Raw genomic sequence first — 13927 nt, 5'->3', positions numbered from 1 at the left:
ACCCAGCTGATGGGACTGTCTTCTCTTACATAGTAAGAGGGAACTGAACAGTAGGCAACTGAATAAAACAAAAGATTGTTATGAGATGAACTCGTTTCTATATATTTTAGGACAACCAAAACCATTTAAACCACTTGTATTCATATACAATTCAAGGTAGCCGGTTATTAATGGATTACCAAGAATAATTAGCTAAGGGAACATATTCTATATGGCATTGTGGCCAATGGTTTAAATGCAACCAAATTTTGAGAGTGCCAAAACAAACAAACAAGAACACTACTGGAACATTTTGTGGCAGGAATCTACATATGCAGTGCCTTGATGAATACATTTTTACTGTCAAATATGTTCCAACATGATATAAAACATACCAAATTAGACCAGTAAGTATTCTATTCAAACTAAACCAGAAGATACATACACTTCAATGAGGGCAAGAGCTTTACAAATAAGGGAGAGAGGTACCTCAGAAAAGAGCATGGCTGGCTGTCAGGCATGCTGAATACGATCATTACAGCACACCACTTTGTTGCAGATCTCACCTGCTCTAATTAAAAACTGAACTGGGTGAAGTTAAAGAGTTGATTTTTTTCAAGCTGGCTTAAGGAAATTCAATCAAACTGTTTTATCACTAAAGAAACTTGACAAATTCAATACTGTTACCCCATTCATTGACATTTGATTCCGAGTACCCAATTCAAATAAGTTAATACTAGCAATTTTTCTAGAAACTTCATTTTTCTGAAACAAACTTAAGCTGTTCCTTTTAACGTAAAACTGAAAAAAAATCATTTACATTTCATTCTATGAAACGACCTCAATAAACAACAATAATATAAATTGCATTTACTGAAATAATGAGAGAATATATTGAACTAACAAGTATCACATTCTGCAAACAATACTCTGCTACATAAGTTCCTAGGCTTGAAAATGTTTATACTTGCACTCAATATGTAAACATAAAAAACTTGATTTTTTATTTGCTTTATATGCAAGAAACAAGAAATAACATTAAGTTGCAAAGGGGTTGCAGCAAAATTTGGGGCTAAGTAAGGACTAGGCTTGTCACGTCTGCTGCATTTTTTTACGAATTTCCTCTAGTGCTGCCTCTCGTTCCCTCAGCATGAGTTTAAGCTTTGCTATTTTTTCATCTCTTATTGTTTCCTCCAGATCTGGAGGGTTAAATGAAAAATCTTCTCTGAAAGTACCCTTGCTTAAAGGAGTTTCATGTTCACTGTAGTGTAAAGCTGAGGTTGAAATTTTGTTCTCTTCATTACTCTGAACACAAAGATTTGAGTGTGGGTCCACCCTTTGAGAGAACTGCAGAATGCTTGTAGGATTTCCTTGCTCTGATACAAGTTGTGTGCAAGAGCTACTCGGGTTATCCACTGCTGAGTCAGAGTTGCCACATTTCAAATTTGGCTTTGGTATAGATTGTATTTCTGTTTTCTGCTTCTTTGTATTTTCTTGTATTGGTAGCATTTTTGCCTTCCTCTTTATATTCAACTCTTCCTCCTGTTCCTCAGTTATCTGTAAGGGGGGGGGGAGGGGAGAGAGAAGAATATTAGGTAATACTATATTATTGCGACATTATAATTATTCAAAAAAATAAAATATATAGTCCACAAAGCTATTTTATAACTTGAACTATTCTAATTGCTTAACTACCACCAATGTATTCCATGCCTTGGGATTGTATAAACCACTATAGGCAACGATAGTTTTCAGTATCAGTGGAAAAGGAGTGGGTTAGATTTGTATGAAAATATCCACCTAGTATCATGGAATATGCCCTACTCACAAATCATGTGGGGTTTTTTTTAGTAATAGTAAAATTCATTAATGTTATTCCCCCCCCCCCTTACTGCCACTCACTTCCAAAGCTCAGGAGGGACTGCAGCTCAGAAGTAGAGCATGCAGAAAGTCCCAACCAATACCTGGACAATACTGGGCTAGATTTTCCTAAAATTCTGACCTACATTCCTAAAATCTACTGAACATGTACCAATTTTTGTTAATTTTATTAACAAATTCATAAACCACTTCATAGCATAAAGCCAACCAAGTAGTGTGCAATATAAAAACCAGAATAAAACATGAGTTCTAAAAACAAATCACTCCAGAAAATAATACTACAATCTCTACAAATTCTAAAACATTAAAGCCATTTCTTCTAAAATATTTCCAAAAATTTAAAAATAATAAAGCTATTTATTCAGATACACTATTGTTCAACCAGTGACTTCAGAGAAAGGCTTCTTAAAAATGATTTAAGTAGGCGATCAAACATCGTGACACTAGGCTGTCTAATTTCAGCTAGTAACTGATTTCAGAGGGTTGAAACCAAAACACGAAAAATCCAGTTTCTAGTAAATGTAATGGCCATTTTAGGCATGTCCTGCTGATGTGTGATCGCCGACATGCGGGTCCTTATGTACCTGGCAGGGTATGGAGTGCTTATATGTGCTCCGCTGATGCATGTGGGGGCTGTGAACAGAACACCCTGCACAAAATTGTCACCGCCTGTAAAAAAAGCACATTTCTGGGGCAAGGTGGTCCCTTAGATACCCTGGCCCCAAATTGTTTAAGGCTTTAAATGCTAACAACAAAACCAATGAACCGCGCTTATTAGCATATTGGCAGCCTGTGCAGCTCCCTCAACCGATATTTTCTATGGTGTTGATGGAGTGCCACAATCAACAACCTAGCTGCTGCATTCTGCACCAGCTGTTGCTTTTAATATATGTCAAAATATTTCCCAAGTTAACATAATCATAGAAATTACTTTTCAGTGTTGGGCCCCATGAAGATTTTTCACAATACCCTTTCTCATTTTCTCTACCTTTCTTGGACTTGTTTTCCCTCGCCCAATTTACTCCACCCATCCTCTCGGGATTCTCTTTTTCTTTTTGTACACAGCATACTCATTCTCCCTTCTCCATTCATTTTTCTCTGCTTTACTACGTGTCCACATGGCTCATTCTATACCTATTACAGTGGTGCCCCGCAAGATGAATGCCTCGCAAGACGAAAAACTCGCTAGACGAAAGGGTTTTCTGTTTTTTTAGTCGTTCCGCAAGACGAATTTCCCTATGGGCTTGCTTCGCAAGACGAAACGTCTTGCGAGTTCTTGCGAGTTTGTTTCCTTTTTCTTTAAGCCGCTAAGCCGTTAATAGCCGCTAAGCCGCTAATAGCCATGCTTCGCAAGACGAAAAAACCGCAAGACGAAGAGACTCGCGGAACGGATTAATTTCGTCTTGCGAGGCACCACTGTAGTTTATTCCAAACCAAGCAGAAGTTGGTCTGCTTGCTCAGCAGTTAGAATATTTTGAAAACACTGCAACATAACAATAGCTCAGCCAATCATTGCAAGAGGCTTCAATGACTGAGTAACAATACCAATGAATATGAAAATAATTCAAACAACAAAATGGTATGGTGAGACACATAAACATTTCGGATACCTCTTCCTCTTCCTCACGTCCAGGTTTAATAGGTACTTCCGGTGGCAACTTGCAAGAGTCACTCATCTGTACATTGTTGGAACACACAGTCGCTTCTGATTTTCTGAGAATAACTGATAAAGGAATTCTCTGCAGATATACTCTCTCTTCTCTATGCAGGCCAAATTTTTTTCTCAACTCAAGACAGAGTTTTCTCTGTTTCCTTTGTTTGATCTGAGCAGCCACTCCTGCAAGTATCCTCTCCATCTGAAATAATAAACGTTCATTATATAAGATTGCCAGAACATCACTATGATTAAGGGTATTGTACACAAAGCTTTAATTTTGGGGGGGCTCCAGGACTCTCAATCCAGCACTCTGGACTCTCCCAAGTCATGCTCCTCTTCAAGCCAGACCCCTTACTAGCCCTGTTTCATAGCCTTCATGAGTGGTTTTGTCTGGAAGGAACATGTAATTGAGCAATGATAATGCCTACTGCTCACCTGGATGGAGAAATGTTTGCATGTAGAAACCTCTGGCTTATATGTGGTGAAACTGTAACTACTGTAACAACTGTTACTGAACCCATTTTGCTTCTGGATCCACTCAGTTTACCTCTGAACCTGCCCGCCACTGGTATATGGCCCCTGGAAGATTGTCTGTGGCCGAAAAAAGGTTACAAAGGAACATATGCTGAAGCTTAATCCATTAGCAGCTGCCAGTGGACAGGCAATCCATGATATTCCAGGTGGTGTTGGACTCCAACTCATAATAGACCCAGCCAGCATGGCCAAGTCATCAGGGAATGATGGCAGTCCAACATGTGAAGGGCCACAGGTTCCCCAGCCTACTGTAAGTGATAGCCCTAGAATTGGATAGCCTTGGACACTTGCTATTTGTGAATGCTGGTTTGTAGCATAAGGAAAACTAACTTCTTTTTAACTTCCTTCTCCAGTGCATCTATCTGTACTTTTTGGAAACAAATGAAGACATTTTTGTTTTGACAAGGTTTTCCAGCTAGATGGAAAGGTCTCTTCTTTAGGTGTTCATTGTGTGTTGTTTTTAAATCTGTATTGTTTTGTATGCTTTTAAAAATTACGTTAGCTCTTTTTAAGGATATGACTGTAAATCGCTTGGGGGCGTATTTGTGAATTGCCTTCCACATATATATGTATAAATAATAAATAGCTATGGGGTTGTATTGAATGTAACAGAATGCGCTCCCCCTCTTAAATATATTTTAGTGGTTTCCACAACCTTCCAGAACAGATCTGGGGACAGTGCAGGGTACACGTACTGGGAGGAGAGGGGTGGAAGTCCTGTTACACTATTGTAATCCTTGTGTTTGCACAATTATTTAGTTCAATACTGCCCCAAGTAAACAAACAGGACCCCTTCCAAACTGCCAGAACATTGCCCCTTTGGATTAAATATCAAAATTGCCCAGGGCAAGCAGTACACCTAGCCCCAACAGCTTGGAAGCTTGCATGGTAGCTCTATTTCAGTGCCTCTGTATCTTAGTACTATAGACATCAACAAAGTATTTTTTGTTGGAGAAACACAGAACCTTACAACAGCTGATGGTTCAGATTTTATTTCTTTTCAGTGAAAGACTTGAGGCAGCAGGCAATGAAAACCAGTTTCTTTCTTTTTTTTTTACTCTCACTTGTCAGATAGCCTATTAAAATCCTCCCTATCAAAATAATTATGTAACAGTGCTCATTTAAGGCAACTGACACTTCAAATCAAAGACAATTGTACCATTGGTACAATTTACTCTAGCGAGAAAGTTACCTGTCGATCTTGGTCTTCAGAAGTACCATGCCTTGTAGATGGCTTTAAAGCAGCAGCAGGTACTTTTGGAGGAATAATTTTCTGTAAGCAATGCTTTATCCTTTCTTTTGTGACTGATATTTTAGCAACATTTCCTCCAGCTAGGACGTTTTCCGGTGTGGACACTGCCTCAGGTTGGCTGGTGCTGCTTACTTGCAGATTCCCATGTGGTGGTGTGAACGATGGAGACATAACTTTAAAATCCTTTAGTTCAGACTGTGGGAAAAGTCTCATATTCTCATTGGATTTTGGATCCTTTGCATAAGGGGCAATTCCTTTGTTCTTCGACAATACTAAATTGACAACTTGGTTGGTTATTGTACTATCTGCAGCTGAATTAATGAACGGTAATGCATTTTTTCTGAAATGTGTTTCAGCACCGAGTGATACTTGGCTGCCACATTTGCTTGCTGATGTCACAGTGGACTCTTTCTTAGTCAGTAAATACACCTTCCCATTGAACATCACCAGAGCATTATCATTAATCGAGGGCAATTTTGCTTGGCTTTCATTCAGGTTGTTCGAACAAGTAGGCAGAATACTGGCAGGGTTGTTTATTCCATCTTCAGGATTAACCAATGTTTTTAAGATATTTGATGCCACGCTGTTTGACGACTTTACAGGAACAAGGCAGGATGCTGATTGTGGGTTTTCTTCAACAACCCACTTCATAGGAGATGACTGGTTTCCCAAGCTATCAGACGTTACCAGGGCAGAACTACTGGCTGCTGTTTGTGCCATTGTCAGCACCAAAGATTTTGATACTTCCCCGACAGGCTGTGGACATAAATTTGGCAATGGTTTTGAATGTGTTTTCACTGTATTTACTGGCGACACATATATAACAGTTGATGCGTTTGTAACTTCACATGTTCTAAAGGCATTTGAGGCTGCTGTGGCCAGTATCTTCTGTTGAATTGTTGGAGGCAAAAAAGAAGCTGGGACAGATTTTACTTCTGCGTGCGCTGGTATTTGGAGGTGATGTCCAGAGGGCACTACAGGACTCTTCACAGTAACTGGGAGTTTTTTATTCACAGGTACATATTCTGCACTGCTCTTGTGTGGGGAAACTAGAGTAGCATCCTTTCCCCAGGAATTATCAGCTGAATGATAACTGCTGTGAATGGTAGAAGTTGATGGCGTAGTTGGGTTCTCTTTTGCAAGAGGAGCTACTTCCATATTTTCCATTTCTTCCAATGGCTTTGGTAAAATTAATTTTCCAGGAGTAGCTGTATTAAGTTCAGGAGCTTTAACAAATGAAGACGGAGTTATATTTGTAAAGAGGTCCTTAAGATGACTATGACCAGACATGGAGTCTTCCCCTTTAGCATCAGATATGACTGGTGGCTGAACCAACGACACAATGTTTCCTATACGTTTAGAAAGTGGAAGCAATTCCAGAAGGTTTTTTCCATCCAGACCAGTAGTGTGAACTACTTTGTATATATGACCTGTAACACTTGAAGGGGAAAACGTCACGTAAATAACTATCACTCATACACTATTATTTCGCATTAAACTATGTACAGTGAATGGTACATCTACACTGAACACATCAGAGGCTTATCTGAAAAGCCAACTGAAAAGCATCTTGGCTAATTTGGAAGGCAAAACCAGTGTAATTTGTGTTATTTGTTAGCTTATAGTCATAACAACATGGCATGCTTCATCACTGATCACTAGGAGAACCACTTTCTCTCTAATTAGCTGTTGAAGGTCATCAGATTTTTTTCCCCAATGGAAGCCTTTATACAGCTACATGCCAGGTAAAAAAATTAAAAGGTGCTCCTTACTAGAGATGGGATAATTTCTGCCTTCAGTGCCCTTGCTGAAGGCACATAAATTTCTGTCGAGAAAAAGACACCAAGCCTAACAGATTCACTCATTCAATCTACAATACTGAAGGGGAAAGCACACTGTAATAAAAGGTGCAGAAAGGAAGGGCTCCCCTTTCCAAAGAAAGATGCTCACCTGCCTCATTCAGTTTGCCTTTTATTTTTGAGGCAGAAAAGAAAAACGGGAAGGTACCAATTGCAGGAAAAAGAAGGAAGACCGCCTCCAAGTGTTCAAGATCTATTTATGGATCCAATATATTCTCAGGGACACTCTTGAACAGTCAATTGCAACAGTGTGTAGATAACAGGTTCAAACTAGTTGTTCAAAAGTGCTCCTAAGGAACAACTCGAAACACACTGGGAGGTCATTATTTTAAAAAAATGTTCTTGCGCACTTGAGAAGCCCCTGTTATCTTCAAGGCACTACTAGAGCAAGAGAATGGAATGAAAGCAGCTGGAGAAGGGGCAGAGGCTGAAGAGAAAACTGGGGTGGTGGGGTGTCCTTTTTCCATCCTTGGGACTCTGGGAAACTCACCAAACCTTCTGCACCTGAAGCTGTGGGTGCAGAGTGCAGCTGACTGCTTAATGGGGCACAACTGTGGGTAGCCGAGGAAATGCCATCTCCCTTGGTGCCTCTCCATAAAAGCAAGCCCTCTCTATGGTACAATAAAGCAGCTGGAGGAGAAAGGGGCAGAACTGTGGAGAAAGAAGTGTGAGTAGAGGGGTGGCTAATGTTTATTTAATACAATCTATACACCACTTGATTAAAAACAACCTCAAAGCAGATTACAAACAATAACACAAATCAAGAACAAATTACAATGCTATTTTAAAACGCAAGTTAACAAACCAAAACAAATTAAAATTACTTCAGCTTTCTAAGCATCTGAGTAAGTGTGTCAAAACAGGAATGTTTTTAGCAAGCACTGGAAATAGCATAGTGAAGGCACATGCTTGATCTCAATAGGCAGGGAATTAAAAAATGTAGGCGCTGCCACACCAAAGAATCCTTACAAATGTGAAACGGGTATTATTTGTCACCTGTAGTAGTACCAATTCCACCGATCAAAGTGGTCAAGTAAATACATGTAGGGCAAATTGGTCTCAAGTTGTTAAGTAACACCTTGAACTTTACCCAATAGCAAATGGGCAAACAGTGCAGATCTGCACCTTCCCCCCAAAACAGGAATTGGCAATTGGCTGATAGCTGTTCCAATCTAAAGGAAGTTCAGGGTTTGAAATTAGCAGGGCGCCAGGCACATTTTGCGCCTAAAGGTTCTCCATTTGCGAGCACCTCAAAAAGTCTGGGTGCCATTTTTTGCACCTGGCTGACACTCAAGGATTACTGAAATGTTTATGCTTTGAAGCCTCAAAGTAAATGTTAAGAATAGATAATAAGTTAAGTAGTTTAACAATAAAGAGTATAGAGTGTTTTGAAAACAGAAGTATGGTCCCAATATTTTTATTGTAAACACTAAATTAAACATGTGTTCACATTTTCTGCTAAAAATGTGTCACTTATGTGACTTGCATATTAATTCATGCTTCTCAAAAGTAATAAATAAAAAGTGTTGCCAACCCACCCACCCCGTGATGACTAGACATTCTGTTTTGGTGCCTATAACCCAGGTCTCAGAAGCCATTTGGCTCCTAGCTTTTCTATCCCAGTTTCTAACACTGAAAGGAAGGGCCCAAAGCTGGTTTTGTTAGGAGTGGTCACATGAGTGACTCACACCACTGCCTCTTTCAAAGCAGAAAGAACCACCCCCTCACATAGCAAAGCGTTAACCACACTCTGAACCCAACTAGTCATCCCCCTCTGGTAGATTTGATAAACCAGGAGGGACAGGAGTTGAGGTGGCACATGGTCAGAGGCACTGCTACCAGCACCTTGTCCACATCAACTGATTGCATAAGGTAACACTGATCCCACAAAACATCCTCAATAGCAACACTGGGTACTAAAACCAGAGCTGCAGCAAGTGAAGAGTCAATATCACACCAAAGTTTACCGACTTTGACCTCAAAGGGTTCCAGAGGTCCCGTCCCCATACAGGGAGTTAGTCACCTCTAGACTGTGTGAGCTGGGCAGCTAGTAGAGGACACAATACGAGCTGCAAAATGAGCCACTGTGTCAACCATTTCATCTCATCATTCCATAGTGAAACCAGGGCTTCAATAGGATCACCAGCTTTTTCCACTGGAAAATCTCCCAGAGCACTCCAGAACACATCCAGTTCCATCAGTCTCCAAGGGTGGGATATTCAAATGGGCTCACCACCCTTACAGAGGGCAGGGAACTGCCATTGTCAGTCCAAACTTAACCATATAATGGTCTGACCATGACAGCGGAGTGTATTGCATCTTCAGTCCATCCCTCATATCACTTGGATAAAGATCACATCAAAGGTGTACCCTTCCTGGTATGCTGGACTGATAACCATCTAAGAGAGACTCATGGTTGTAATAGAGGCCATGAACTATTGAGCTTGCCTGACAGCATCCTCCATGTGGATACTGAAGTCACCATGAATTATCATTTTAGGGTCTTCCAACAATATCCCAGAGACTACCCTTAGCCAACCTATCAGAGATACTGCTGGGCAACAGGGCAGTCAGTAGACTAACAGCATCCCCAATCTGTCTATCCCAACACCAAACATCTCCTTGGCCATCCCTGGTCAAGGAGACGGTGTCCTTATAGACAAGGGTTAACTCCCCCACCTTGACCCCCTACTTGGTCTGCTTGGAGCAGTAATGAAAACCCAGATGGGCAGAGCTGGGTAAGGTCCAGTCCACACAACTCACTCACCCAAGTCTTGGTAATGCAAGCCAGATGAGCCCGCTCATCCCCAATCAAATCGTTTTATTATGGACTGATCTGGCATCCAGCAACAGCACCTCCTGACCAGAAGACTCAGTGGATATGCTACCAGTTATATGTCAACTGTATTTTTGTAATTTAGTTTGTTTTTTTAAAAAAATGTTATTTCAGTCTTCTTGTGTTTAGAAGCTTAGAGATACGTTCTATCTATTAAGCGGTATAGAAACAGTGTAACAAAACAAGAAATCAGAGCAAGGTAATGAAACCAGTTTCAGAGGCTAGTCTCCTGTTTTATGACACCACTGAAGTCCAGATAAATTTTTTATCCATTATTATTTTGCTTAACCACTACCAGCAGAGCTGGGGCAGGGCACAATTTTGGTTGACAGCCTGTGATGCCTTGTTACTGCCTCACACGCATTCATTCTCTCTCTCTCTCTCTGTCTGGTGGCGAAGGACAAGAACCTTCCCCGTAACTCTTACCTGGGGGAAACCACCCACAAAGGCTGGTCGCGCTTTCACCGAGGCAAGCGGAAGAGCGGCGGGTTTCCTGCTTCAGCTGTTTTAAGCGCAAGAAGCCGCCAGGGGGCATCCAAGAGCGCGCAGTGCAGGAACCCAACGCTACGCGGCGCTGTGGTAGTCACAGCGCGAGGGCCAGACAACGTCGTCGCGGAAACAAAGGCTTTGTCCCCCCCCCCTCAGTTTCACGTCTCCGCCGCGGGCATCCCCTCCCCCGCCGAAAGGCTCCGGAACCCGATACTTCCCAGCGCTCTAACCCGCCGCCCGCCCCCCAAAATAAGGCAGACCTGAGGGAGCTGCGAAGCCCGCTACTCACCAGGGCGAGGCGGCGGAAGCTCCGGACCCCTCGTGCCCCTCGCCCTTCCTGTCCTGGCTCTGAGCTGCCCCCTCGGGCAGTCGGGACATAGCGACGAGGAAAACCCAATGCCTCAGTCGCTTCCCCGCTGTTAACTTCCCCCTACCCCCGCCGCTAGTGTATTAGTCTGAGCCCAACCTTGTGACGTACTTCCGGCTTCGTGGAGCTTCCGTCGAAGCTACTGGATCCGTCTCCGGTGCGCTTATTGCTAGGCACCACTAGCAGGTGCTTTCTTCCCTATGAACTTCCGCCACGTTCCTTCTTGCTTCCTTTCCACGCGCCACCGGAAGTAGGCGTTTTTTTTGCTCGAGCGTGTCAGTTTACAGCTTCCGGGAAGTCGCCAGAATGACTTCCGGGTCGCAGCTAGCACTTCCTGTTGGGAGGATATTAGTTTAAAACTGGAACTGTTGGCTCTGTGTTGTGCTATTTTCTCCTGGTGTCCTTGTTTCCAGGTTCAAGTCTAACTAAGGCTGAGGAACCTATGAGATGGACATAACTGACAAGAGTAAAATTTCAATTTTTAAGTGTCTCATTCTGGTATAAAAGATTCATAATAAAGCATAATTATTTAAACTCAGCTAATTAGTTCTTTTGAAGACAGAAGTGCCTGGCATGCTCTGGTCCATGGGGTCACGAAGAGTCGGACACGACTAAACGACTAAACAACAACAATAACAATTAGTTCTTTAACAGATAATATGTTCAGATTTAACCCAATGCCCTGAGTTCCCATTATTCAGAGGCTTTAGTAGTCACTGAACTTACCTAGTCTTCATTTCGGGCATCAAAGGTGAAAATAAATAAATAAAATCCAAAGCAGTGCCACATGACCAGTGGGGAAATGATTATAGCACAATCATTACTTCATCTTTTCATTCTGAACAGTGAGCAATAATTCACAAAATTGCAAAATTCATCTTAATTGTACTATTAACTTCAGTTCACAACAACAATTACCGGTATCTGTTGAATGAATCAACTTCTATTTATTCATTCCTCACTGCCCTCCACATTACAACTGGTGAGATTTAAACAGCCTTAGCCTGCCATGTTAGTTTCAGATAACTGAAATAAGAGACAGGATGAAATTTAACCAATAAAATATTGTTTTATGGTTTAGTGTTGTTTTTATTTTGAATTATATTTGGGAGGTACCATAAGCTTTTTGGTGCTCAGGACCTCTAACGGTCTTGATCTGGCTCTGGTCCTGATCTTGCAGGTAGTAAACATAGTTGCATATTTTTGTATCCATAACAAATGAATAGTATGGCAAGAGGAAAGAAAATGGCATTTATGCCCAAATATGTGTGCATACGTTTGTCGCCTAAAAAACTGAACAATAAACACCTTTTAACAGAAACTCCTCATTTTGTAAATGATCAACATTGATATAAAGATTTTAACAAAAATGTTGGCAAATAGAGTACAAGTAGTGATATTGTCTATAATAAGAAATGATCAGGCAGGATTTATTTATTTTTTTAAAAAAAACCTAGGCAAACATACAATACAATATTAGACCAGTAATAGATTTAATAGAATTAAAAATAAAGACCAATTTGTTATCTTATCATTAGATGCTGAAAAAGCTTTTGATAAAATTTATAAACATTATATGCAGCATGCATTAAAGAGATTCAGGTTTCCTTTGGATCATGATACCATATGATATACCTACATCAAGAGTTAAAACAAATGGCATTATGTCGAAAACCTTTCCCCTATATAGAGGAACTAGATGAGGATGCTTCCTATCCCCTTTTTGTTTAATATCTGCTTAGAACATTTGGCCTGTGGTATTAGACAACTTAGTGAGATTTGCAGAGCAGTTCACAACTCAGCTGGATATAATTTTGTTTTACTTGTGAATGATATACTTTTGTTTATTACAAAATCTCACACTAAGGCTACTTAGTATACTAAGGCTGACGCAAACAATATACTTTTGGTCAAATTTACTGGCTACTCTATTAACTGGCTTAAATCAGAATTGATGCCAATAGGTGAAAAGGTGCTCACTTTTAAGAAATCGAAATTCCATATTTGTTCAAAATCCATTAAATATATAGGTATTTTAATACCAAATGACATAACCTAGTTATGTAATATTAATAAAATAATCAAAAAGGTTTATTTAGATATTAATAGATGGGAGGTACTTACCCTTTGAGGAAGGGTGAATGTTCTCAAAATGAATATTATTCCCAGACTAAACTATATTCTGAAAGGAATTCCAGTTCATATTCTGAGAAAATATTTCTTTAAAAAAACCCTCCTTATTAAGGAAATGCCTATGGGCTTCTTCAACTCCCAAGATTACTGTTATTAAAAATGCAAGTACAAATTAAACAAGGAGTATTTGGCATTCCAAAATTGAAATTATATCACCAAGCTTACTTATTGTCAAATACTAGTTACTGGAAACCCAAAACTAGTGATACTTTTCTGACATGAACAATCCTAGAATATACATATATAGGTCAGGTCTTTTATTAGGGATCAAAATACCCTAAAACCCAGGATTTGCCTGAAGCACTTTTTTCAGCTAGAAAGCTATGGAACATTATGTCTCATAAAAATGCATTTGACAATTTCCCCCATTCTAAACTGACTTTGTGGGGAAATCCTACGTTAACACTTTGGTGGGAGGGGAGGAATGGCAGTATGGAATAACTGGATGAATGTGGGTATAACTTTAAACCAATTGATAGATGAGAAAGCGACTATCTACAACAGCAATCTGCTGCAGGTGAAATAAGGAAAATGCTGCTTTGAAAAATACGTTTTATGCAATGTCCGATGCTTATAAATTTTTGGAGGAATGTATTAAGATAAATATTACTTTGGGTGTAAATTAAAAACTGTCAGATGTAAGTTCTAAACCAGCTATATATGGTTTGGCAGTGGGTTGACATAAATGGACTTTTTGCGTCCTTGCTTCTGATAGAAAACTGATATTTATACATTAGAAAGACAATACCATGGCTCCGTTGGAACGATAGATATTCCTACACTTGCAACATACAGATTGCTTGTAGACGTAGATTGTGTATGGATAAATATAAGGATATTTGGAATCAATTTACAGAAAAGCATGATGTTATATTCATTA

General features: G+C 40.2%; 1 protein-coding gene across 7 annotated transcripts; it reads right to left on the bottom strand.

Annotated features, from left to right (window-relative positions):
* Positions 1-320: 320 nt before the first annotated feature.
* Positions 321-11108, bottom strand: LRIF1 (ligand dependent nuclear receptor interacting factor 1). 7 transcript variants are annotated; one of them, XM_077929117.1, is made up of 5 exons: positions 10954-11102; positions 7653-7813; positions 5244-6741; positions 3471-3716; positions 321-1536 (listed from the first exon to the last, which is right to left on the bottom strand). In XM_077929117.1, the coding sequence occupies exons 3-5, from the start codon at positions 6591-6593 to the stop codon at positions 1072-1074; spliced, it is 2061 nt and encodes a 686-aa protein (XP_077785243.1). In that variant the 5' UTR covers positions 6594-6741; positions 7653-7813; positions 10954-11102; the 3' UTR covers positions 321-1071. The 7 variants fall into 7 exon arrangements, with proteins under 7 accessions (XP_077785243.1, XP_077785241.1, XP_077785242.1 ...); XM_077929115.1 differs by lacking the exon at positions 10954-11102 and adding an exon at positions 10777-10932; XM_077929116.1 differs by lacking the exon at positions 10954-11102 and adding an exon at positions 10425-10742.
* Positions 11109-13927: the final 2819 nt, after the last annotated feature.

Source organism: Podarcis muralis, chromosome 5 (assembly GCF_964188315.1).
Source record: "Podarcis muralis chromosome 5, rPodMur119.hap1.1, whole genome shotgun sequence".
Taxonomy (NCBI): Eukaryota; Metazoa; Chordata; class Lepidosauria; order Squamata; family Lacertidae; genus Podarcis; species Podarcis muralis.
The sequence above is the reverse complement of the archived record's forward strand: the minus strand, read 5'-3'. Positions and strand labels throughout refer to the sequence as shown.

Excerpts from the sequence above, each read along its gene's own strand:
- LRIF1 (XM_028734679.2), bottom strand. The coding sequence starts at position 10,865 with ATGTCCCGACTGCCCGAGGGGGCAGCTCAGAGCCAGGACAGGAAGGGC. Across the intron at positions 6,742-10,776 it reads GCTTCCGCCGCCTCGCCCTG|TGTTACAGGTCATATATACA; the intron begins GTGAGTAGCGGG and ends TTCCCCTTCAAG. Across the intron at positions 1,537-3,470 it reads GACGTGAGGAAGAGGAAGAG|ATAACTGAGGAACAGGAGGA; the intron begins GTATCCGAAATG and ends CCCCCCTTACAG.